At 36.5% G+C, this 26,961-nt stretch overlaps 1 protein-coding gene across 1 annotated transcript; it reads left to right on the forward strand.

Annotated features, from left to right (window-relative positions):
* ACMSD (aminocarboxymuconate semialdehyde decarboxylase) lies at positions 1-25,947 on the forward strand. Its single transcript, XM_009984274.2, has 10 exons — positions 1-57; positions 3,512-3,556; positions 8,849-8,945; positions 12,929-12,978; positions 14,291-14,527; positions 17,137-17,230; positions 18,831-18,926; positions 19,365-19,537; positions 25,562-25,660; positions 25,885-25,947. Exons 1-10 carry the CDS (start codon positions 1-3, stop codon positions 25,945-25,947), a joined length of 1,011 nt encoding a protein of 336 aa, XP_009982576.1.
* The last annotated feature ends 1,014 nt before the right edge of the window (positions 25,948-26,961 follow it).

Below are 26,961 nucleotides of genomic sequence, written 5' to 3' on the forward strand. Positions count from 1 at the left end.
ATGAAAATTGATATTCATAGCCACATTCTACCTAAGGAATGGCCTGACCTAAAAAAGGTAATAAGAGTTTAGATATTCAGTGCCTTATGTTATCAGCAACCCTTCCTACCACTGTAATTTCTGGAAGAACAATGAATGAAGGATTCTGTTATAAGTATCTCTACTGTTATAAGTATCTCTACTGATTTGATTTTTTTTTAATCTTTAAGATATTTATATTGCATTACTTTGCAAAGCAGGAGTCCCAGTAAGAAAGAGGTGGAAAACTGGGCTCTGTTCCCCACTCTTTATGTAGTCTGAAGCAATTCTTATATTTTTGCTTGTTTTTCTGTGAGACCTAAAATTGTCAAATGATGAGGTGTAAATTCCACTTTCTTGATAAAACCAGAGCTGTCAGGTTCCCAAATGGTATTCACTTTTGTTTTAAATGAGTGAAATAAGCAAATATTAGACAAGATTAATGTTACCTGAGACAAAATTTATTCAGATCTAATACCCATAGGCATGAAAGTCATTAACTTCAGTAGGAGTGGGGTCACTCTAAGTGTGGTTAATTGATGATGATGATCATTTTATTAATATCTGTTGGGTTTTTAGTTACTGGAAAGAAGTAGCATGTTATATTAAAAATACAAAATCTCAGTTGTCAGAACACTGAAGCTGTAAGTCAACTTGTCTTAACTTTGAATCTTTGCGTGGTATTATTATGACTTAATGACATAAATTTATTCTTGTCAGTAAAAATTTTCATCATTTTGTGAAAAATATTTGAGAATGGAAAGTGTCATTTAGGTTTTCATGTTATAAATCTAATCTTTTTCTTATTTCAGATTATCGAAATCCGTGTAGTCATGTCATTCTGAATTAGGTTTTAGAGTTATTGCCTAAATAATTAAAATCACAATTGAGTACAGAGATACTGGTCACTTTTGACTCATAAGGGATCACATCTCCAGTGCTACAAAGGATACTGAAAAAGATCACACAAAACTATATTTATATGTTGTTTATACACCCATATGTAAAAATTGTTTGCAATTAAAAATTGTGTTCAGATTTCCAGGATAGCTATTTTCTGTAACTCTTCAATGTTTCGATTTATGATAAAAAATCCGAGTAGAAAAGAGAACTGCACTGTTGCTTCCTTCCTTATGGTAATTCTGTGTTGGTTGTAGTTTGAATGAACATTCCCTGTGTCTGACAGGAGCATGGAACCACTTGATTTCATTGTGCCTGTCTTTGACAACAAAAGAATGGCGTTATTTCAGCCATGCTCTTAGGCATCTGACATGCTAACGTAAACTTTGTTTTACACTGTACATTTCTTTCACTTAATTATTTTAAGGTTGATGATAGCAAATTCTCAGGTAAGTGTTTCATGTGTATCAGTTCTGTGTTTCTCTGATTTTAAGCAGGACAATCAATATCAGTTCAGTATTAGCCAGAGAGCAGCTGGAAAATGTAAACAACATATTAATAAAAAGTCATGAGAAAACCTGGCATTAAGAACAGATATAGGGCTATTTCTTCATTAGCAGCAAAAAATAACATTGTTATGCACAAAATCTCCTGGAAAGGAATGTTTGTTTCCTCAGTTACCTAGGAAGTTCTTTTTAAACATCTACTTGAGCTTCCTATTCATAAGTATAAGAGCTCCTCAATGAAAAACACATATACACTGAAACATGTAGGTGAGACGACAAATCTTTTAGAACAATTGTATCTATTTTAAGTGGATAGCAGTTTAAATATCCAGACTACAAAGACAGATTACTCTTGCTTATTTCAGATTTTGTTGTCCTTGTTTGTGCAATATCCTTATAAAAATACTTACAGAATTCCTTCATTCTGATTTTACATGATTTTACAAGATTTTGTCTGTATATACTTTATAAGGGCTGAGATAAAATCACCTGAGAATCCAATGTTTATGGACATAAAACCAGGCTGAATTCCCTGCTGTTAGACCCTGCAGGCTAGTGTTGCATTTATTTAAACACTGATATCAAAGAGCAAATACCAAATTTTTGAAAGTTAATTTCCACCTGCTAGTTTTTGTTTCCTCTATTCTAAAGATTGAGTGATTCAATGGTTTATTAGTGGGCCCAGAATGGAAAACAACTCTCAGAATTCCCTGGAGTTCTCTGAAAATTCAAGCCATTAACATAGTTCTCTACATCTCATGTGTGGAAAACCAATGAGGCAATCCTAACATGCACACATAGGGCTAAACTTCTCTTGTATTTTTCCCAGCCTTATCAATAACGAACCTTGAACCTATGACTAGAAACTTCTACTGTCAATATACTTATTTAAGAGCTTAGGAACTCATAATAAATATAAAAAAAAATCATAGAAATACATGAAATAAGGACTGTCAATACATCCACCTAATAACTGAGGGGAAGAAAGAAGAAAATAAGTTCAAAAACAGATCAGTGAGTTTCTCTATTGCTGAAATGCTCCTTGAGCACCTTTAAGGTACTTATTTTCTGCACAGCTTATGATTGCAATTAGCATGGAGCCAGTGAAAACTTGAGTTCTTATTAGGTGTCACTCAAAAAATTTTCCCTGAATTTAAATATTATATATATCGAAACCCATAAATTTATAAATTTAAATAAAATACACATAGCTAAACATAGCTAAATAAGACATACATAGCCTCAGTCATTAGCATCTCTGATTGGCTGAAGTCAGGAGGCTTGGCTCTGCACACCTACTTTAGGAAAGCTGACAGCAGCATTAAGTAATGTTTTGCTATCACAGGAAATTCAGGACTCTATTCAGATTGTTTACACTTGAGTGAAAGAAATGCCTGCTTTTACCCAATTTCCTTTGAAATGTTTCTTTACAGAAAAATGGGAATTCTGAGCATTGTTTTCAGTCTATTATGATATTTCAAGATTTCATTCATTTCTAATCTGATAATTTATGAAAATAAAAGGAAATCAGCATCTTTTTTAGGTTTTTGCGTAAACAATTTTGAATTTCTCTAGAAGAATCAATGAGCATCTAAGCTTCTCCTTTTTAGCCTCTCTCGGCTGTTTAAATATTAATAGACAAGTGGCTGACCTTCAGTCCTGCTGCTGAATCATGGAAGCTGAAAAGTAGAATCAATACATCTTTGTGCTAATGATTAACTAATCACAGATTGTAAAATTGTCAGCTCAAATTTCATATTGCCAAATACTTGATTTAATTTTTTCTGTGTTAAAATCTTTCCAGTTAGATCTTCAATATAGTAAGGAACTTTAAGCACTTTGAAATCAATTGTAGAACTTACTTAAACATGTTGAACTGAGCTAAATGTTTGGATCTACAAACACCATTAGTCCAGTCCAGTTAAATTTCAGCACTTCTTCTGAAGGCAATGGGGTTACTTGTTGGCTCAAAGCTGAGCATATGTGTGTTTCTCCTGAAAAATGTACTGCTGGATTGTTGGAACTGAGGTTTTTGTTACTGTTGCAGAGTGCTAACTGGAACTGGCTTTTTCTTCATTCTTTCACAGAGATACGGATACGGTGGATGGGTACAGCTGGATCATCACTGCAAGGTTTGGGCTATTTGGTGCTCTAAGCTGATCTTGTGTTGTCTTCAGGAATATAAACTCACAGTAAATCTATTAAAAAGCAAAGTGGCAATAAGATTGGCTGTGTCTTTGATACAGACTTCTCTAGAGATTTATCTTCCATGAAGTAATATCATTCCAAGTCCTAATACACATCAGTAGAACTTTTTGCTTAAGAAGTGAACCTCGCACTCTCTTTTATGAACCAGTATCAATTTTTCATCATCATCTCATTTTTATACTTGGAATGGGTAGCTGTAAGGAATTCTTTTCAATAAGATAGCAGATTACATGCAGATTTTTTTTTTTTAGTTCAATGCAGCCATCTGTATGAGAAGCAAAACAAAAGGAACTGGTATTTTAATAAAAGTTAAATGTAAAAATGTTTTCACATCTGAGTGAAAGGGAAAGAGTAATTTCTATAACTTCATGACAAGGAAAACAAGTAGCAGAGCAATAAGGACAATCCATAGATTTGGGGACTGTTATGTTGAAAAGTAGGAGCATGAGGTTTATTGGCAAGTCAAAGGTAGACTGGGTCTGATTTTACTTCACCTTTTTGTCACCGTCCACTCTATTAACTTTACAAAGGCACTTCTGAGCCACATTAGGACAACTGAACAAAATCTGTGCCATGAGATGCATATGCCATGAGTCTATGCTAACACTCCATCTGCATTCAGAAGGCATCCTGCTGGTACTGAATTCAGCAGAATACATGCATTTACTCTGATGAGGACAGAACTGGTTTCTTAAAGGTTTGATTCTGATCTCACTCAGAGTGGAGCAAATGGGCGGTAATTTCAGTGACATTCACAGTGACACAACACTGTAAAACTTGTAAAAGCAAGATCAAAGTGTTGCAGTTTATCTTTTTATAAGAGCATTAAAAAATTACCAGTATTAGTGCTTTTTTTTGCAGAAGGGCACAAGGACGTACGAGAGGTAAGGCTGATATGGCAAAATAATTCCCTTTGTACATTACTATGTAGGTTAACTGTACCAGCTAGTTTTAAAGATGTTACCTCTGTTACCATATAATAACTTTTGCAGTCACATATCCCTGTCTCTTCAAACACTGTCAGAGAAAGCCACCTTCCTCCTGTAATCTGCCAGCTCCCCACTCCTAGGAATCTTTTGGAGAGCCTGTCACTGCAAATGGCATTGGCCTCTGGAAGGAGGGAGATTAGAAAGATAACATTAAAAAGACGTCTCAGAAGGCCTCAGTTCACTTTCCACTTCACTTCGTATGTACCTGTCCTAAGTTGAAAGACTTAATCTGTAATTGCCTGCCACAGGAGTATTGTGAGTTGTACAGATACGGAAGGGATAAGACCAATGGAAGATATCAGCCAGATAATTGAGGAAAAAATACGAAGACATCAGAGGTTGGGTAGATAAGAGCAGAAAGAACAATTTGGATATAGTAAGCTGGAAGAGAAAAAAATCCAAAGTTAAAAGCATGAATAGCTTAACAAAGGGTTTCAGACGTAAGGCGCCTAAGGTGTGTGAAGAGTGCAAGTAGCTGGCTAAACCCAGCTGTGGTACGTAACGGCAGGCTGTACGCACAGGCTTCTACAGGGTTAGTCTGTCTCAGTCTTCTGTAATTCAGACGTGGTCACCAGTCGGAATTCTGTACTGAAAACTAGAGTGATAAGTGATAGAAAGATTTAGTACTTAGTATTTCCACAGTGATAGTGCCTCTCCCTGTTTGGGATAACCTTATAAAGAAAATCGTACCCAGCCTTCTGTTTCTTTTTGTGACTTGTCTAATTCGTTCATTCTCTGTAGAGATTCAACTTTTATTGTCATTAGAGAAGCAAGACTTGCATCTTCCAGGTAACCGAGGTATTTAAATATATAGTTCCTGTTAATTTCAGTGGAACTAGATATTACCTCATCCCCCTGTCACTTTGCAAAATCATACTTCTTTGTGATTGTATATATGCATATAATAACAGAAAAAAGCTGATAAAACAGATAAAACACAGTGTCTATTTATTGCAACCTAATGATATACACACTATTGTCATTCTATAGCATGCAAGGCTATACTGTCAAATGCCTGAGAACCTTTTACAAAAAAGGACCACAGAATATGAAGGTTGGGTCTGAGAATGAGGAACAAGCAAATATTATGCTGAAATTTCAGATCTGAGTCTAAGCAGGTATAAGAGGAGGGAACAAGCCACCTGCTGAACCAAAACGTGGATGGCACAGCTTCTGAGATACATGGAAGGTGCAGGAAGAGTTGTTGGAGGCATTTTTAGAAGCTTAGCTGTTTGTTACAGGTCTGATGCTAAAATTCCTTGCTAAAAATAGTTTGCAAAGGAACTCTGTGGCAAGTCAATAATAGCCTTATACGCTCTGCAGAGAATTCTGTCTAGCCTACTTCTGTCTGAAAATGTTGCATGAAAAAAGTGCATGGCAAAATGAAATCCTGTTCAGATATGTGGAGCTAGAGAAGTTAACTCTTAAGATTTAAAAAAAAAAAAGCTTTTCATATCTTCTTTCATATGAAGAAGCATCAGGGTCAATCTGGAAGAAATAATTACATGCATTTTGAAAGAAGTGCAATTTGGGATGTGACTGAGTAGTTTAGTGATAGGATAATTTTAAATGTAGCTTGCTGAACCAAATCAGCCTGCTAGACTTAATTCTTAAATATATCTCTCTTAATTTCTACAGAAATTAATTAAAACCTTAAATATCAGATAATACTTAGAATGGGATGGAATGGGATGGAATGAAATGGAATAGAATAGAATAGAATAGAACAGAATGATAGAATATATTATAAAACTCTTCAGCTGTGCCCTTAAAAAGTTGTGTTAATCTTGCAATTAAAAATCTCTTGTCTTTTATGATATTTTCAGCACTATATCCATTGCTTTGGAACCTGAAATTTTTTTTCCTGATCCTTGTTTCATTCTTACTATTGCAAAAACTCTGAGAAGTGTTTCCCACTTGAGGGGTTTGAGTAACTTCTCATTTTAAAAATATCAGGCGCAGATTAGTGGCAGTGTCTAGAGACTATAGCAATACGACTCATTTTCCAGTCACAGTGTTGCTGGACCAGATCTTTCTGAATTCGCACACACGAGCATCAATCTATTCAAATGATCGTGTTTTGCTTTCCTGCATAATCAAGTTTGTTACTGCCAGCATACAAAGATGTGAGCTTAGCCTTGACCTGCAGCATGTTCACAAAGAATTGGTTAATGCAGATGAAAATAGCAAAGTGTTCATCTACGTCAATGAGAATGGCTCGTGGCTTATTAGAAACGTTTCCTATATTGCAAGGTCTGTTGCAGCATTCAGAGAGTAACTGTTTATCTCAGCATTTAGGTAAGAGCACTGCCAAAGCTGCTAGTAAAATTACAATCTATCTAATGTTGGGTTTAGTATTAGCAGAAGAAATTATGTATGAGCAGGTCAGCGGCTATGCCTTAGCTGTGTCTGAGGAAAGAATTAAAAGTCACCCGTGCTCACAGAAATACTCCCAGTGGTAATCCAATAAAGGCCACATGATCTATTCATATGTGATGCAATGCTCAGTTCTACTCTTTCTCTGCTCACACCCTGAATATTTTTATGTTTATTAGGCAATTTGTAGTAATGTGCTGATCTTTTTTTATGTATTGGCGTGTATGGCTAGAGTAAACCTTTCTGTCAGGTTGGAAAATCAATTTTACAAGAACCTGAAGTATTCCACCAGAGGATCAGGATTCTGTAGTTGTTATTGCTGACTGTAATATTTCAGGTAACTTTCACAACCTGTGATACAGCTAACAAGTAACTTGACAGTTTGCCAAGGCAGCACAGTTAGATTTGTTGAAAAGAGCTTTAAAATATTCATTAGGGCACTATATTTGTGAATGATGTATGAAGTTAATAACAAATTCAAGGTTAAGAACAGTCTGAATTCTCAGAAACTTAGCTCTGAGGGAAGTGAAATTTTATTAGTCATTTCTGGTTTAGCATACTAGTAGGGAATATTCTGATTTAACAGGGTTTTTTATTTAGAAAAATAGACAGGATCCTCAGTAAACAAATTTCATGAGGAAAAATTAAGTGGTCTTTGAAGAGAGAGAATTTCTTTTCCAGAAGAGTCAGAAGACTGCCCTGTGCTTAGCTTCTGTGTGCTGTGAAAGTGAATTATGAATAGCTGCTGTGTTTTCTCATGTAGTTTTCAATTTTCAGCTGCAGATGCAGTGTGTTCTCTGTCCCATGCATCTGCTGCATGGCTGTGCTTACCCATCCCAAACACACAGTCATGTGGGTCTTCTGACTCTCACTCATTTCTGTTTATCTCTATAGTAGCTTCAAGCAACCAAGAAATACTCAGGCTTTGCAAGTACTGCTGAATTTGTCTCATCATTTTGTGCAAGCATAAGCCCACAGAAAGACCGTTTTGTCTGTCTTTACAAGTCCAGAGGAGCACGTGGATATGTACAACTGTAACAGTTTACTTTGCCTAATGTGACAACACTGTGCCTACTCAACCTCTTCGGACAATTGACAAATCAACCAAAAATCTGAGTTTAAAAAGGAAGTTTCCATGCTTATAGTTAAAGGAACAGTATTAAATTTCATGACCTTGATAATATTTTGAACTTTTTAAATTTGGGAATTAATGGCATATGGGGAAGGTATTACACTAATCTAGGTAGTGGTTTTACACTGTGTTTAGGTTTTGTTGTTTGTTTTTTTTTTCCCCCAAATACAAATTCTTCAATGATTCTGTTTTTCCCAAGGAGAAAATGTAATCTGAAGACAACGTAATAACTCTGCTTTTGTCTCGGTATCACTGGTGATATGAAACAACTGGACTGAAATTAACAGAGTTGCACAATTATTTCTGTAGTTACTGGAATCATTATGATGCTATTGACTTTAAAAGAACACACACATACCCAAGGGGAAAATTTAGTACAGATGTAATTAGAGCATTGTTTTGAGGTCAAAATTTGGTTTGAGGATAAACTTGGATTAAGGTACCCTGATATCTTTTCCAAACCAATGTAGAGTGATATACATTGTAAAATAAAGAGGTTTTTTTATTATGAAGAATTCATTCCGTCTGAACTGCAAATGACTGTTTTATTAATGACTATTTCAAAAAATAGTCTTTGATTAAAAATACCTACTGAATAAAAATAAAAGAACAAAATTCTGTCACTGAATTTCTGTAGGGAGCACAATATACTCAAGCGACTATAAATTAGCATGTACTACTTTGTCACATTAATAATACATGAAACTGTCATTTCATAGGGACAGGCAAAGATGATGAAGGATGGAAAGGTTTTTAGAGTTATTCAAGAGAACTGCTGGGATCCAGAAGTACGGATTAAAGAGATGGATCTATCAGGTACCTCCATAAAGGAACTGAAATCATAATATCTCATTTAGAATAACAGCAATGTTTCTGTTAGTGCATCTGAAAGTGCTTGATAACCATATCAAAATTAAAAGGTTTAGCATACGGATTCATTAGTTTAAATCTGTTGAAAGTTAGTGAAAATTGATATGCTTTATATTCAGACTCAAATGGGACATGTTCCTGTAACTTACCTCATTTTCAGTAGCAATTTATTGCCCGCTTGGGCTCACTAATTTTGGTGGGATTGTTAATACAGTAAAGAACTACTGTATTATTGACATAAGTGTTATATTGACAGGTAAGGATGACTGACTGTGGGCTTGAAAAGGCAACACGCATTCCAGGTGTAAAAGTAATTTACTTAAAAGGGGAAGCCCTTATAGTTTCATTCCAAATGTTAAAAAGATTCTGTTTAGTCATAGGATTTTTTGTATGTTTGTTTCCTTTTTTAATATTTTTTTCTGTTTAGGTATTGCAACTTCATTCTGTATTTTTGCTAGAGGACTCTGAGCCTAGAGATCTGGTACAATTGCTTTCTCAGAAAAGAGAGTTTTCCTGATTTAGAAAGAAACTTAACCAGATGCAAAATTCACAAATTTATTTTCCATCAAGTTACTTACATACCACTAAATAAGGTTTGTAAGATGGGAGACTGTGAATGGGAGAAGGAACTTTTAGTCTGATCAATTATTTTTGTTAGTTCTTATTAACACCGTAATTCCAAATTACTTTTGTGAGAGAAATGTTGTTACTAAAGATTTTTTTCCTAGATTGAGGCCTGAATAATTCCCTATTCCATCGGTTTCTTAGTAGGCACAACTTGAGTATCTTCTCCAGCTTTTCATAAGGAACAAACATCTGAATTACTTTGACGAGCAGATATTTTATAAGTAGCATCTTTATGATTATTGTTTCCTTCTGTCATGGGATAGCATGTTAGGAGGTACTTTGGGTTGTTCTCCTTACGGAGGTTTACTGCAACATATAACTTAGGCCAACTTAGGAACTCGGGGACTGCTGGGCAATTTATATGAACACAACTTAGATAATTTTCAACTACCTCATTTTCATCCTGGAGAAACAGTATTTCAAACTCCAACCATTAGACTGTTAATGGGAATACTAGAACATCTTTGCAACCTCTCTGAAATATGCTGCCTTGACTAGACTGTAATCATTCCCTGAGTTAGCTCAGGAATTTGGGGGATTTCCACATCATTCAACCACAGTGTGGATCATAAATAGGCTTTAGGCATCTTTCCCTTTCAGAAATTTCCCCCAGCACTCATGGCAAGTTTCTATAAAACAATTCTGACCCATCTATTTGCTGTAGACAAAGGGAAAACACAGGAAGAATTTTTTTCAAATTTTTGCAACAGCTCCCCAGAAAAGAAAATGTATCAGAAAGCCAACACCACAATATTTCTCAACAAACTAAACAGTGCTCACTTGGTTAAAAAAAAAAAATCTAAAACCGTGTGTTGCAGCACCATCTGGTGACTTGTGGCTGTCCCCAGTCCAGAAATACAGGCATCAGCCAAATAAGCGTAAAAAAACAGGTCTTAGTGTTCTTCATTCGTACTGATCTTCTAACGATAAGGACTATGGGCCGTATTTACTCTTTTTCAGTTTACAAAGCTGTAGCTATTTGGTTCAAAGACCATTTTCTGTAACACAGGCTGAGATGGATTATACCCCAAAATTTAACCTTCAAACATGGCATAATTTTGGAACAAAGATGCAAGGAGTCTCCCAGCTGAACCAAACATATGAGTCACTGTAAGGTATGTCATGGTTTAGCCCCAACTGGCAGCTAAGCACCACGCAGGTGCTCGTTCACTCCCCTCCCTGGTGGGGTGGGAGAGAGAATCCAAAGAGTAAAAGTGAGAAAACTCGTGGTGAGATAAAGACAGTTTAAGAGGTAAAGCAAAATCCACACATGCAAGCGAAGCAAAATAAGGGGTTCGTTCACTGCTTCCCTTCGGCAGGCAGGTGTTCAGCCATCTCCAGGGAAGCAGGGCACCATCACACATGGCTGTTACCTGGGGAGACAAAATGCTGTAACTCCAAATGTCCACCCCTTCCTTCTTCTTCCCCCAGCTTTATATTGCGAGCATGACATCATATGGTGTAGAACATCCCTTTGGTCAGTTGGGGTCAGCTGTCCCAGCTGAGTCCCCTCCCAGCTTCTTGTGCACCCCCAGCCCACTCACTGGTGGGGTGGTGTGAGGAGCAGAAAAGGCCTCGACTCTGTGTCAGCACTGCTCAGCAATAGCAAAAACATCCCTGTATTATCAACACTGTTTCCAGCACAAATCCAAACTATAGCCCCATACTAGCTACTAGGAAGAAAATTATTAACTCAGAGAGAAACTTACAGCTTGGTTGCTAAAGGCTTTGTTTGTGTGATGTGCAGGAAGTCCTGCCAGCAATAAGAAATGCTAGCCAGTGTACCAAAGAGACTAAATTAGTTCTCGCAATCTTACGTCCTGGGTCTATTTGGTATACAGACCTGTGTCTTGATCCACTCCATCAAACAAGCTATCAAGGTAATTCAATAAAACAAGCTGTAAAAGTAATTAACATCACAGTTCTTGACTCAAATCATTACAATTTTGTTGGAGAAAATCTTCTGGTTAATCCTAACTGCCTTTTCTTATTATTTTCTCTTTGTAAAACCCTTTGAAGAGGGTATAAAGTAGAGGTTTTTCTGTGCTGATTCTTCTTCTTCCTAAAGCTAGTGTCTAGGAATGTTCAGCTTCGAAATCTAACCTTAAGGTTTATGTTAAATTTGCTCTGAAGTGTAAAAATGAGTTTAAACCAGATGCAGTACTTACTATGGAAAACATGGTGAATGTTCTCAAACATACTAATCAAGTGTCCAGTAGCACACTGGTGGATATTGCAACTTAGACTGTTCTTTGGTATACGTGTAATTTTGTATACCTAATCCTTAACCCAAACCATTGCTGCTACACAATATATTAATCAGGTCTTGTAAGAGAGAGTCAGCTTCCCTTCCTGTTTCCTACTTAAAATACTAGGAAGAAAAACACATCTTCTTTTTTAACATTTGAGTGTTTTGGCAAGGTCATTGTCTCAGAAGAAATTCTCTTAGAGGTTTTTCTGCCATCTTTTGCATTACTAGTTTCATTACTAACAACCAAGTTCAATTTTTTGAAGCACGACAAAACGTGTGCATAAATATTACAATCATACCTAAATTTTTTTAAAAATAATAGTTTTGCATGTAACTATTTAGTGAAGTCCTAATTATTGTTTATTGTTTCTTCTGTTGTTAATCTACTAGGTTTGTCGTGTTCATTCCTGTAACCTGTCACACACAAAGTTACGGTATAGTGTTGCGTTTGAACAGAAACCAAACAACGTAGACTTAATTCTCTTTATTGCTAACATCAAAGTTATTTCTAAAAACAGATGAAATTCTGATACTTACAACCTCAGTAGTCCAGACACAGGATGAATGAAACCTAACACAATATAACCATTGTTAACATAACATCGTTTATCTTTGAGCTAATCTATATATTTATTTACAAAATATATATGCTAAATGTGACCCCAAAGTAAGCTTAAGATACTGTATTAATGTCACATTCATTATGTGAGAGTAATATTAAATTACTATTTTGAATAATTGTAGATGTGCATACCAAATCCTTCTAAAAGCAAAATACTTATTTTCTCAAAATAGTCTAGTATGAGTATGAAAGTGTTATTTTCGTTTCTACTTAGCAAAAATATTCCAATCCTAATAAAGTGATACAAGACAAGATTTATTACCATGATCCTCAATTAGCAAAAAAAAAAGATTCTATCCATGTTGCTGTTAAATCAGTCTTTCTTACCATTAAAGTTTTTACCCTCTACCTTTCAAATCCAAGTGTTTTCTTATTTTTAATGTTTTACCAAAAAGAAGGAAACATTAATAACTGCTTTTTCTTACTCAGGAGTCACAGTCCAAGTCCTTTCCACAGTCCCTGTAATGTTCAGCTACTGGGTAGGTTCCTACTAGCGTATTTTGTAATTCATATGTTACCAAATTTTTAAAAACTAAATGCATCTTCCTACAAATCAGGTGATTGAAGTAGTCACTGGAGCACTGAAGTAAATGGGGAACTGTTCTGCTGGGAAAAACAAAAGACAAAAAAATAGTCGAGTTATCAGAAGAGCCAGCAGAGTCTCCTGGCAAAACTCCACTCTGCAGCACACCCAGTAAGAATGAGACAACAGAATTTCTTCTGGGGACCTTATGAGGGTAGCTGGAAACAGGGAGAGAGAATTTACACAGCATGGATCCATGGTTAGCAGGTAGACATATATCTACAGATTCCATGAAAGCTAGACATCAATCAGTATTTTCTCATTAAAGAAAGAACTAGAGGATATATTTGTGGTCTTGTCCCACTTTCCTTTAAATGTGGCATGAGACTCATTCACCTAGAATGCTTTGAATCTTAAAATTCAGTAGCAAATTTAAATTAATATGTTCCCTGCATGGTGATCTTGAATGCATCAAGAAAATAAAAACAGTCTGAGAAGATAAATCACAGCAAAGTGCTTCTCTAAATACGTTCTTAATTTGACTGTTTAGCTATGTGTACAAGTTGAGCTGTTGTATGGAAACAGACGTGCTACATTAAAAATCACTGTGTTAAGCCCACGTATAAGTAGTACCACCGATCTTCAGAATTTCTTGTTGGGTGACATATCTTTAAAATTTTATTCTGATATTTATGGGACTGTTTTCCATTAAATATGTATTGGGGGGAAAAAAACGGAAACTAATCATATGGATATTGCAGTTCTCGTATTAGAATTGACTGTTACCTCCTTCTAAATGTTAAAGAGGTTTGCTCAAGTTTTCTCTGTAGAATGCTTGTGCTTCAGCATCTCACATTTCTTATTTTTATCTCTTCAGCTCCAATAATAGGAGACTAAATATTCATTGCTATGTTTAAAAATTGTATGCTGAGGTTTTTGCATTGGGATAAACAAAACAGGGGACTGGTTTATATAAAAGACCAGATACTTAAGTGCAGCAACTTGGGCTTTGTTACACTCATCCTGAGCAGTAAAGGCAACAGCAGTTGATAAAATATTCAAGACAAGAAGCAGAACTGCACCCAGAGGTTTTAAAACAAGGCAAAATTTAGCCTTACTGTTTTCCAGCCATTCAGAACCGTAAAGTAAATTTTAGGTTCGAACTCTTTCTCTGAGTTGTTTGCAGTGACATTTACCCAATATCTTCCAAAGGTGGTAACATTTGAGAACTATATTTTAGTGTACTATTCTGCTTACTATCTTACCAGGCCAAACCTCAGGATACTTTGGATCTAGCCCAGATATTAAATAATGATTTAGCTGCTACAGTAAAAAAGTACCCCAAGAGGTTCATCGGCTTGGGTACGTTACCTTTGCAAGCTCCAGACCTGGCTGTGCAGGAAATGCGTCGCTGCGTGAACGAACTTGGATTTCCTGGAGTGCAAATAGGATCTCATGTCAATGAATGGGACCTGAACGCACCTGAACTGTATGATATTTATGCTGTGAGTAAATTCCTTGTTTTGGGGAATTCTGTCCAAAAATATCTGGGGACATACTCAGTCATCGACTAAATTTATGGATACATTAAAACACTTGAGCCTTCTAATCTGCTTAGCGATCAAAGAGATTCAGCTTTAATTATATATGATAATTCATTATAGGATATAAGGACAATAATACAATATAAAACATTCTGAAACATACTTTATAATAATTAATAACAAAATCTTTTTATTATATGAGTTCTCACTGTAGAGTTGCTTTCTTGGCTTGTGAGTATAAGTGCAGTATCAAATAAAGCATTTCTGCACTGTTTGCTTTCGGGTTCAAGTTACTGTACCCAGTCTTATTGAGATAATTGATAAAACTCCCTGAGATTTTCAGAAATACCTATAGAGCCAAAGTACCATACAGAATTGTGCAAATCGGACCAAAAGTTCCAAACTGAATGTATTGATTATAAAATGAATTTATAGATTGCATTTCTTAAATAGCCTGAGGTCCAGATGAGGATGGTCATTTGTCTAAATTATGGGGTTTAATTAATGTACATTCTGTATCTGTTTCACAGGTTATTATAGCTGTCAGCTTGAATTTGATCCATAGAGGTTTTTTTCAGGATGCTTAATTTATTGAGAATCCTGTTAGTGCAGCATCTGGACTATTGGTTTTTATGGTCATACATAGTCAGTTATCAACTTCCACTCTTGGAGCTGCACATATTCACAGAATCACAGCATGACTGAGGTTGGCAGGGACCTCTGGAGGTCATCTGGTCCAACTCCCCTGCTCAGGTAGGGCCACCTAGAGCGGAATGTCCAAGATCATACCCAGATAGCTTTTGAATATCTATAAGGATGGAGACTCCACAACCTCTCTGGGCAACCTGTTCCAGTGCGCAGTCACCCTTGCAGTAAAAATGTGTTTCCTGATGTTCTGAGGGAACCTGCTGTGTTTCAGTTTGTCCTTTGACTCTGGTCCTCTCACAGGGCACCACAGAAAGGAGCCTTGCTCAATCTTCTTTACACCCTCCCTTCAGGTATTTATATACGTTAAAGAGATCCCCTCTGAACCTTCTCTTCTCAAGGCCAAACAATTCTTGCTCTCTCAGCGTTTCCTTATAGAAGAGATGTGCCAGTCCCTTCATCATCTTTGGACTCTCTCAAGTAGCTCCATTTCTCTCGTATACTGGGATCTCTCTTTTATGTTGGGATCTCTCTCTTTTGCTGTACATTGAGGGGGCCTACAGGAAAGCTGGAGAGGGATTTTTACAAGGGTATATACTGACAGGACAAGGGGCAATGGCTTTAAACTGAAAGAGGGGAGATTTAGATTAGATATAAGGAAGAAATTCTTCACTCTGAGGATGGTGAGGCACTGGAACAGGTTGCCCAGAGAAGTTGTAGACGCCCCATCCCTGGAAGTGCTCAAGGCCAGGTTCAGCAACCTGGTGTAGTGGAGGGTTTCCCTGCCCATGGCAGGGGGTTGGAACTAGATGATCTTTAAGATCACTTCCAACCCAAATCATTCTATGAGTCTATGATTCTATGAGTCTTCAACTTATGTTTAACACATGTAGGAAGTAACCTGTATCATTTTTAGAAACATCCCTGGATATTAAAGATTATGAAATTAGGACATATTTGATAATGAGCTTCATCAATCTACCAAGCCAGTTATTTAATGCTATTTTTAGATTACAAATGTAGATGACAATTACTCCCTACAGTCCAAAAGCTGCAGCTTTATTTATGCATGTATGGGTAAATAAACCGATTTTTTTCAAATGTGTGATAATCTCCATAGCAACAAGAGGAGGTCCAGAAATAATCTGACAAAATGAAGCTGTTAAATCCTGGTTAAACATATGAATGACTCTGATTACTATATATTTGAATTTAAGAACATAGTTATATTACTCAGTCAGAATCAGCATCCTATATTGTTCTTCTGTTTTCCTCTCCAAAGATGTCAGTAGTTTTGCGAAAATCAATATACTTGAATGGAAATGGGTTCTTGATCCGAATAGCTAGATTTTGAACTCTTAGGGTGGATTAGGAATAGTTTTAACTTTTTTTTTTTAACCAGGCAGAGGGCCAAAGGGAACAAATGTAGTGAAAGTGCAATGAAAATTTCTGAATGCTGCTGGAACAATTCTGCAAAAACCCTCCTAAACTGGTTCTACAAAACATTATGAGAATTCATCCTCATATGTGTGATGAAACCAAAAGAATGCTAGTTTGAAATGAGTTTTATACTGCACGATGGCTGACAAACACAACTAAAAAAGGATTTTTGTAGCACGTTATTCTGAGAATCATAGAATCATAGAATGGCAGAAACACTTGGCTTACTAAAAATGTATTTATAATCAGTTTTTCCAGTCCTGTAGTCTCAAAGAGAACTTTGAAACTGAGTGCAGACTTCAGGATATAGCCCAGAGGAGTAAATATGCCCAACTATTGCTTACAGTTCTTACTTCTGGGCCTATTTTCATTACTAGTACTAATGCTCAGTACAATTTTGCTGGTAATCTTTAAAGCACGACTAAGAACTGAAATGCATTTTTGTGTGATTACTCAAGATTTAGATTTTTTTCTTTTTGCTGCAGGCTGCTGAACAATTAAATTGCTGTCTCTTTGTGCATCCCTGGGACATGCAGATAGATGGAAGAATGTCCAAATACTGGTTTCCCTGGCTAATAGGTGAGTGTATATTTACTTTGCTTCATCTACATTTATGAACTGTCACTGCATTATGCCCAGAAGATTGTTGCAAAGGTACTAGTACAGAGAAAAAACACATGATTTTTGTATCAATCTTTGGGGTTTTTAAATCAAGTACTGTGATTAAATCTGTTGTATAAATTCAATAGTCATTTGTTTTTAAGCTTGTTTAGTTTTTCTAAGTTTTAAATAACTAGAACTAAAATAATTAATATTAATCAGACTAGCAACAGAATCTAGTATTCTCTTTTGTCCTAAATACAAAGAGCAGATGATGAGGGAAAAGTGAATTGTCTCTGAAATGAGCTCCTCAAAAATAATGTGAGTAAATGAAAGAGCAGGCAAAACCAAACATTACTTCCTCAAATTTCTTGGATTATTTCCTAGAAATAGGTTGATAAGTTCACATCAACTATAGCTGAAACAACATGTACTTTTGAAGCTCCCCATAGATGTAGGGAATTACCCAGTTTCTGTTTTATTCCCCATCTGCTAGGTAAATCAGAACAATGTTGAATCACAGGAGACAGGTTCTACTGCTACTTAGAAATGTTTAGGCCTGATTCCACCCTCACTTACTCTGTTTTGCATTGTTTTGTTTTGCATGATTTTGCACTGCCTCCAATAGAGCTGTTCTGGAAAATATACACAATATACATCTAATATATGTTCTGCAATATACACTGGAAAATCTCAGTGTTCCTATCATCAGCGCATTATTTTGAAACAATATCAATTAGTCTTAATCAGAGCAGGCCTAACAACGCAGATTTTAAAAGAGACTAAAATTATTGTGTTTACTCAACAAAGTATAATTAAAAGGTTTTCCTGCTAAGCCTAATGAGGCTTTGCATCTAAGCGTACGGTACAACATTAATGGAAGATAGCCTTTTGAGCTGCGTTGGTACTGTTTCCCCTCAGAGATGAGGGGAACTCAGTTCCTAATTTCCAAGCTGGAGGTCTGACATTAGGTGCCTAAATGGCACGATATTCTAAATATGTGAGGTATGCCCAGAAACTGAGGCCTGGTATAGGAACCTAAATGGCTGTTATGTTCCTAACACTGGGCGTCCAAGTTACCCAGTGGCAAACAGAGAGAGATAGGTTATTTCTAAACTCTAGGAACTGTCACCATATCATAACTAAACCCCAAATCTGTGTTGGAATATCCACCAACATGTCTGCCCCATTTTCCACACAAAAGAAACCCAGAAGCACAGGTGAGAAGAGAACTTGGCGTATTCCAGGCTTGTCTTTGCACTAGGATAACTACGGAATCAAACCTGTACTGTGCAGTTCAGGACATACCCAACCTGCCTGTCAGCTGTCCTAGTGGTGTAGGACAAAAACTGGGCTTAGAATTCAGAAGATCTCAGCTTCCAGTCCTGTGTCCTCATTTCAGTTAATTAATATTCAACTTCATGTTCCTCTAATAGAAACAATGCGTAACCTTTGACAGCTGCTCTGTAACTGTTATTTTTTCAGTAGGCTCAAGGCTAATTGAAGAAAATGAAGATAACACTTAGAACTCAAATACAAAAATAAAACCATCATACAATGAAGCTTTTTTTGTTCTTAGGCATGCCAGCAGAAACAACTATAGCCATTTGCTCCATGATTATGGGAGGAATTTTTGAAAAATTTCCTAAGCTGAAAGTCTGCTTTGCACACGGAGGTAAGTGATGCACTGTGTGAAACGCCTGTTCTTTAGTTGAGCATGGTACAATTGTATTTTCTGGTGTGCCAGCTAATAGGGTTACCAGTTTAAGCCTTCCACCAGCTGAGTACTGTTACCTCAAAGGGGATATCTGCCAGATAGGCTGCTCATATGAACACTCTCTAGCCTTTAAGGGAAACGAGGAGGAAAGAGACAGGAGAGGGCTTAAGGAAAAGGACAAGGAAGCAGAAGCAGCAGCAGGAATTTGGGCGTTACTGTGGTGAAGAAGTGGGGAAAACAGAGAAAGCAGCTAATGAAAGGGAAAGAATAAATTGCTGGTGCAGAGCACTTTCTTTCTAAATAGCTGACAGTAAAACTTATGGATGTCTGTTTATTTGTGGGTTTTTTACCTCCTGCATATTTTCAGCTTCTGTTACTAAAAATTTCTTCTTGCAGGTGGAGCTTTTCCATACACAGTGGGGCGAATCTCCCATGGATTCAACATGCGCCCTGATTTGTGTGCAGTGGATAATAAGGTGGATCCAAGAAAATACCTTGGTTCATTTTACACAGACTCTCTTGTTCATGATCGTAGTGCACTAAGGCTGCTAACAAGTGTAATAGGAGAGGTGAGTTTTAATGCTTCCAGAAGCAGGTGAGTGATGATTTATTTAATTCTCTATGAAATGGCAAAAGGAGAAGAAAGCAGGAAGAAGACAGCATATTCACCCAGTAAAATCAGAACCTGAGCTATTATAAACTGACGTGCTTCTCCCATGTTGATGTTTCTACTATATGGACTTATTGAAATGGTAGTTTTAATCCAGGAAATCATGCACTGTGAACCTTAGTTCAGTGAGTTCCTTGTGTGAGGTTGTTCAGGATGGGACTGCAAGCAGACGGCTTCATTTGGAGCCTTATTTTCAAATGGCTTAGTTTTCAAACTCAATTCTATACTTCAATAAATCAAATTGTATTTCCACTTGGGAAGTTATAGGCACTACTAATCAACAAGAGACCTATACTTGTGTCCTGATCTCTGGAACTCATGAAATTTCTGCAGATAGCAGGCAGATACCTACCAGATGTCAAAAACAGAAATGCAAGCTCTGACAGTGACTTTCTTGTCTCAACAACTGTATTCCTCTTTTCTGTACGTTAGTTTCTAGACTCACATAGTACTTGCTCACATGTGGGGCTGTTGCTGTCATCGGGGCCTCTTGTATGACCAAAGTTCACAAAGACAGCTAAGCTGAATGTTATCCTTCTCTCTGCAGAAAAGATACTGTTGATTTCCCGTTTTCATCTCTAACAGTCTGAACAGGTTACTGCAATAAATCTGTACTAGAACTGGTGCAGAAGTGACTTGCCTAGGCCCACCAAAAATAATAATGCAGAAGAAACTATTGCTTTTTTTATCTTGGTACTCCGAGCCCACATCCCAACCCTTTCAAATCCATCAGTTTTCAGTTTCTACTGCACAGGAAATCTGTAGCTTTGAGACTGGACTTCTGCCTGCAGCTTCCCTAGAGTACTTGTGCCTTTTAGGAAAACTTTGCGTTTGAAGGTTCAGGAAAGATTCACCAATGTGACAGCATAACCACAGCCTGAAACAATACTAGAGCAAGGTTTTGGAACGTGTATATGTATGTACACTTACAGTAACACTACAGCTCTAACGAGAGGAGAGAATATCTCTTTCTTAAATCTACCATGAACCAAAAATAGATTTATGGCAGGAGCCCCATAAAATGTGCAAAGAAACTACCATGCAGCCTAGTTTCATTAGAAACAAGTAAGATAAAACCCAGGTCAGTTTATTTGTCAAAAGATCCACTAATAAGCTGTTAGTATTGGAAAGTTCTTACAACATCAGTGAGTACTAACTTGGGTGCTATTTGCTAAGATCTTTCCATACATATAGACATGTTATAGCATTTTTTTGGGCAGTGCTAGTCCTAGTGAACACTGATGGAGAGATCTCTGTGTCAGGGATGAAGTTTTGGGCACCAGATGGGTTACTAACAAAATGCTACAGCTCCAGCCCAATATAGATTTCTGTTAATTTCTGTTATCAACCTCTAAATAGTAAATATATCACGGTCGACAGTCCAGGACATTCTACTATGCATTACCTTTCGAATGTAACTGTGGCTTACATACTCAAGTAGCTTTAAGTAATTTTTACAATAGATTTAAAAAATATTACTAATGTGATGTGCACTTCCATTTTGCAAGATACCCAAAGGCCTATAGAGTAACAGTTCAGTTATCTCCTTCTCTGAGAAGTTTCTCCAAATCTAGACCGTGTTCATCCTAAGTATATTCTCATTCTACATGCGGTTATAGTACAGCCGGGATGAGTCTACCTCTTGAATTTTAAATTGCCATGTTTAGGTGGTCAGATTCCTGTTTTTATTGCCAAGGAGACAAAGATCACTTGCTTGTTCCTTTATTTTTTCCATGTTAAAATGTTGGGAGATGTGTTTTGCCATTGCTAGAAAGACCTTGGTAAATTAGAAGCTGTGTGACTCAGCATGGCTGAGACTCACAGATTCTTTTTTCTGGGCTGATTCTGTTTTCAAGCTGAACTGTGGATGTCAAGAGCAAAGCAGGAGAGAAAGTACAACAGGGTGCTTAATCCATTGCTGATGAACTTAACTTTTTTTTCTGTTTTAACTAATATAGAAGGCAAAGGCAAGTCTCAGAGAAGTTGTGCTTTGGAGTTAGCTTTGCATCTCAAGGCTGCTCTAAGCTGTGGCTGTTGAGGGAAAGCTGCTGTCTTTGCACCACACTTAAACTGTAACTTCTCTACCTTTCTTCCTAAGAAGCAACACATGCAGACTCTGGCCTTTAATCATTATTAGTCTCTGCAACTGAAATCTAGCTGTTTGAGGAGAGAGAGGTTATGAATTGTAATTCAATAATCTAAAAGTCACTCAGCAATGGCCTCTCTGGTGTCTCTTATTTTGCCAACAGACTTCTGAAATTCAGTTTCTTAATGCAATAAATTTGATCAGTGTACTCCATGAGATGTTGGTGTCTTCTTTAATTCTCCTCCGAGTATTTTGAACTCAAGAAATGTGACATCAGGTGGAACCACAGTGCTGAAAAGTCATGAGTCAGATCCCAAAAACTTAAATGCTTTTAACACTCCAGAGAACTTAACAAAAAAAAAAGTACATTTTCTTTGTCTTTTTCATAACCTAAGGCATTGTACCCTTGAAAAAAAAACATTCACATCACATTTTCAATCTTTACTTTATAACCATGAAGATTAAAAAGTTCCCTCTTTTTCCGAAGAAAGACAATATTCTCACATAATGCTATTCCAAGAATCAAACACGTAAGAAAATGCCACATATCTCAGTGTTTTCAGTGCAGTCATATGTTGGCAGAATAAAAAATACAAGATGAATAAATGATGGGCTAAAAACAATGTGATTGGGTCTTAAGGATGACACTGTAACTTTATGAGCTGAAGGTTTGAACTAGGACAGCTCTCTAGAGTACAGCTAAGAGCTGCGCAGGAAGGGCATCCGGGTGTGTAAAGATGTGCTCAGACATGGCTTCAGGTCCTTAGGGAACAGCCGTTACCTGGCATCAGAATGGAACGTGTTGGCTTTGAGCTTATGAATATTAAAATCCAGTGACAGCTGTGATGAGTCATGGACATTTAACTTCTTCCCTTCTCAGTTTTCGGTGCAGGTTAATTGGAGCCTATGCCAGTTAAAGTAAGCAGAAGTATACATTTCTGAGAAATAATTTTGTAAGACTGCAAAATTGCTGCAGTCCTTCACTCTCCCATGACAAGGTAGCATGAAGTGAATATAATAAACACAAAATCCCTAATGATGCTGGCTGTGAAAAGTGAAGAACTGGGTTGAGGGGGGATTAAATGATTCAACGTCTCTCTGAAAAAATTTCCCCATGGTGATTCCTGAAGAGCCATCACCCAAAGGTAAAACATTCTCTGGCCAGAAGCTGGAGCTGAACTGGCTATAGCAATCTGGCCTTTTTTTGAGATGCGTCCCCATAGTAGAAAGGACAGTGAGATTCAAGGCAAAGACAATTTTTCACTAATGTAAGAGGACAAACTCATGCTGGATGGTCCTTGAGATTCATTTTAAGATTCAGGTCCCTATTACTGTGAAAAAAGTTGTGTTGAGTAGAGTGGTCCACTGAAGTTAAGCATTAGCCATATGTACCTTTCTGAAAGAAGAGATGCGTTAATTAAGGTATCAAACTCCTCCAGGGAAATCTGACTTCGTTTGTATCCTTTGGAATAATATAATAATACATCTATTATGCTAGGAGTATTACATATCCGAGGAGACTTCACAGGACTTCTCTGAGGCTGGTTGCTAAAGACAGGTGATGTAATCCCCATTTCATAGATGGGTACAAAACTGAAGCTCAAAGCGTGTAAATGAATAGCCTAACGTGAATACAGTGCAAGAGCAATAGTGCTGCTGCTAAATTTTTCTTATTATTTTACAGCTCTTAATTTTACTGCTAATTGATGGATCACATGATTAGCTGTGAAACACTTTAAGTTAGAGGAAAAGAAATATATAACTGAATATATATATATATATATATGTTATTCCAATGAGGGGGTGGGGTTTCCTTCCATTTTGGTATATAGGAGATGTAAACAAGTACGTGCAAACCTTTCTGGCATACTTAACCTTGACTAATAAACAGCTGGGCAACTACTGGGTTTCCTTCTCCTTTACTTAGAAATCCATTTTCTCATATAAAGCTAAGTATGTTTATTGGTTGTGGGTTTTTTAATATATGGCATACATTTGGGTTTTGTATCTGGAGAAAACATCTGTGTATCTGAATGAATATTATAAATGAAAGAATGTATTTAGCTGCTTAAACACACACACATACAGTTGTATTTTGTTTCATCTACACTCAGAACTTGAGTAGACAGAAGAGTTTAAATTCTCCTATTCTAATATGGCAAAACTTCTATAATAAACTATACCACAACAATATAGGATGGAACAATAGAACGTGTATCTTCTGTTTGGATTTCACATAAGGTTTTCCATAGGTTCTTTCAGAGACTCTTGGGTGACATCTACTGGAGCTAAAAAAATGAAAAGGCAGCATTTGACAAATAAGAGAAACGAATCATTTCATAAAAAAAAAAAAAAAAAAAGAAATATGTTTTCTTCACCCTATTTCAGTGTTGGCAACTGAGTTCAAATACTATATAACAAGTGCCCCAAATGCATAAGCTTGACTTCAAATTCATGAGACATTTAAAAACATATACTTTTAATGGAAACAGTGGTTTTCAAATATTCATGTCTCCAGGAGATGAAGCTTAAAGGAAAAGAGAATTATGATAAAATCAAGAGAGTTGGCGGTATGCACTATCCAAGGTAGATAAAATGGGAAATACCATTCCAGTGTGAAAATGAACCTATAACAATGTGGACCTATTGAGGATCTGCCTATTTCTTTTCATCTCTGATAACAGGAATGATGCATACAGGTTTTTATTGAATTTTCTTTTCACTGACTTGCTTTCAGAAACAAATCATGTCACTCATGTTCTCAGATACGTGGTTCAAACACACAGCTAATATCCAATCCCAGTTAAAGACAATGACATTTAAAAAAAATTGTAGTCTTCCAAAAACATATGAAATTTTGTAAATGAGATTTTAGTTTTGTTATCTGAAGCTGAATACTAGTTTAAATTAAATTAAATTAAATACTTTTTTTAAGTGTTTGTAGTAATTCTACATTATATCATGCTTTAAGTAGTACCATTGTGATTATTACAGCTTTTAAAGTATCACACAAAAGATAATTTTAATTGCTTTATATTTTTTATTACACGTTCTTCTCACATATATGCAATCTTAAGTTTGTGTGTGTCTGTGTGTGTGTGTAGTAAAGAATTTCAAATTCAGGAATGCAAATCCAAGCATCTTTTCTGAGTTGGTGGAGAACTTCCTGAGATTCTTACAGGAATGCGTGAAAAACTTTCGTACTCATTTTGGACTGCACACAACAGTGCAGAGCGTGCAATGAGCATGAAAAAGAACCAAAAAGTACGTCGAGAAACAGAAGGGAGAATTCTGTGTACCCTTTATTGGCCATCTAATTATGGCAACACTTAACCAAGATTAATTACTGCATTTTAGGCATACTACTTGCAGAAGCAGTATGAGTAGTGCAGGAGAATAGAAGCCTTTCTGTTACATTCCAGCCCAGCACCACAGTACAGGAAATCAATCGGAGTAAGAAATTACCGTTTTTGTTGTATTCACCTGAGCAACATACACTCATTCCCATGGGCCTGGGATTTGCATTTTGAACTTTCTGTGCATCAGAATAAAAATACACCAAACTTTAGTTAGACACCACAAAAACGATTAACAAATAGCCTGTACTTTTTTCAAACTTAAATTCACCCAATAAATTCTGGAGTCATTGTTTTCAAGCTTTGGTTTTTTTCCTAATGAAAGTTGGAACACAAAGATTGTCTTCATATTCACTTTCATAATTAATCAGTCCAATATATACATGTAATTTCCTGTGGTTTGTTATAAATTGCAGAAAGCACGTGCAACTATATTGTTTAATGTTACTGCAAAATGTACAACATGTTTTTTTCTTATCAGGACAAAGTTATTTTGGGGACGGATTACCCTTTTCCACTTGGGGAACTGGAACCTGGAAAATTGATTGATTCAATGGAAGATTTTGACAATAAACTGAAGGTATGATCTTTACATTTGGGTTTTTTTTTTCCTCCTTTTCAAGCCTCTGGTTTTAGACCTGAGAAAAAACACTGAGAAATCAGTGCAGTACACTGATTTCTGCAAAGACTGCAAGAGGCCCATTAGTCTCTTTGCAGCAGTTCATTTTAAAGCACGAGTAAAAGCATATGAGTAAAATATGAGTTAAGCACACACAAACATATGTATGTGTTTTGTTTTTACAGGATAAACTGAAGGCTGGCAATGCTCTGGAATTTTTGGGTCTCAGTAGAAAACAATTTGAATAATTATGAAGATATTAAAGAGACTAAACTTCAGAAGTAACACTGAATTCTTAGGGATACTTCTGTTTGCACGTGCAATTATACAGATGAAAAATAGATTTTACAAGTATATAACAGTCTATTGTTACTTCCAAAACAAAAGCAAGGGTAGTGGAAATGGGTATGCACAGGTAATTCTGTGCATTTGAGGATTTGAGTTGTCTTTAAACAATTCTGAAATCCTTGTTTTCATTAAAAAGGAAAGATTTCATCTTTCGCAGTTGTAATAAGAATTTCTGAACAATAATCATTGCCATTTTATTAGGACTTGATGCCCAGGAAGAAAGAACTGAGAAAACTATGACTTATATCCATTACAGTTCAGTCTTTGTTATGCCCGATAAGCAGAATTTTAAAGAATCTTAAAACAGAATTTAAACATAATTTCGTTGATGCCAAATCAGAGGCAACGTTTGCCTTTATCCACTGATGGACGTTGCAGCATTACACACTTCAGCTCAGCACTGCAAGTGTGTGCGCTGACTCTTTGCCAATGTTGTGATAGGATGGAAAAGGTCTTTGTGGGGACTTGCACTTTTTAACTGCCTCCGACACCACTGGCAACTTATTCATCCAAAACAAGTTGAACCATATGGTTTTAGGTGCAGAAATAATGTATTTGTGTGGGTAATACCTTGTGCGTCACTGTCACTGTCAAAGTAAATACTAGTGGTTTTCAACAGTGTGGTTTAATGCTCTGTTCTTTTAAAAATACTTCCTAAAAGTAAGGCTGGATACCTTAAATGCTGAAATGTTAATGCTTTATCTACTTTGAGTCCTACTATAGGAATGGAAAGATGGTTTACTTTATAGACCATTGATTGAAATGGGTTTTCATGATTTTCTGTTGAGTGCACAGGCATCACCTGTGCACCTCCAGAGAGGATTTTACACTAGTCAGAAAAACGCTGATGAGCACTTACAGTCTCCGTTCTCACTGGATCATTTGCTGGCTGTGCGTGGTGTTACCACTCTTCT

The sequence above is a fragment of the Tauraco erythrolophus genome, chromosome 8, assembly GCF_009769465.1.
Source record: "Tauraco erythrolophus isolate bTauEry1 chromosome 8, bTauEry1.pri, whole genome shotgun sequence".
Taxonomy (NCBI): Eukaryota; Metazoa; Chordata; class Aves; order Musophagiformes; family Musophagidae; genus Tauraco; species Tauraco erythrolophus.

Excerpts from the sequence above, each read along its gene's own strand:
- ACMSD (XM_009984274.2), top strand. The coding sequence starts at position 1 with ATGAAAATTGATATTCATAGCCACATTCTACCTAAGGAATGGCCTGAC. Across the intron at positions 58-3,511 it reads AATGGCCTGACCTAAAAAAG|AGATACGGATACGGTGGATG; the intron begins GTAATAAGAGTT and ends ATTCTTTCACAG. Across the intron at positions 17,231-18,830 it reads CTGGTTTCCCTGGCTAATAG|GCATGCCAGCAGAAACAACT; the intron begins GTGAGTGTATAT and ends TTTTGTTCTTAG.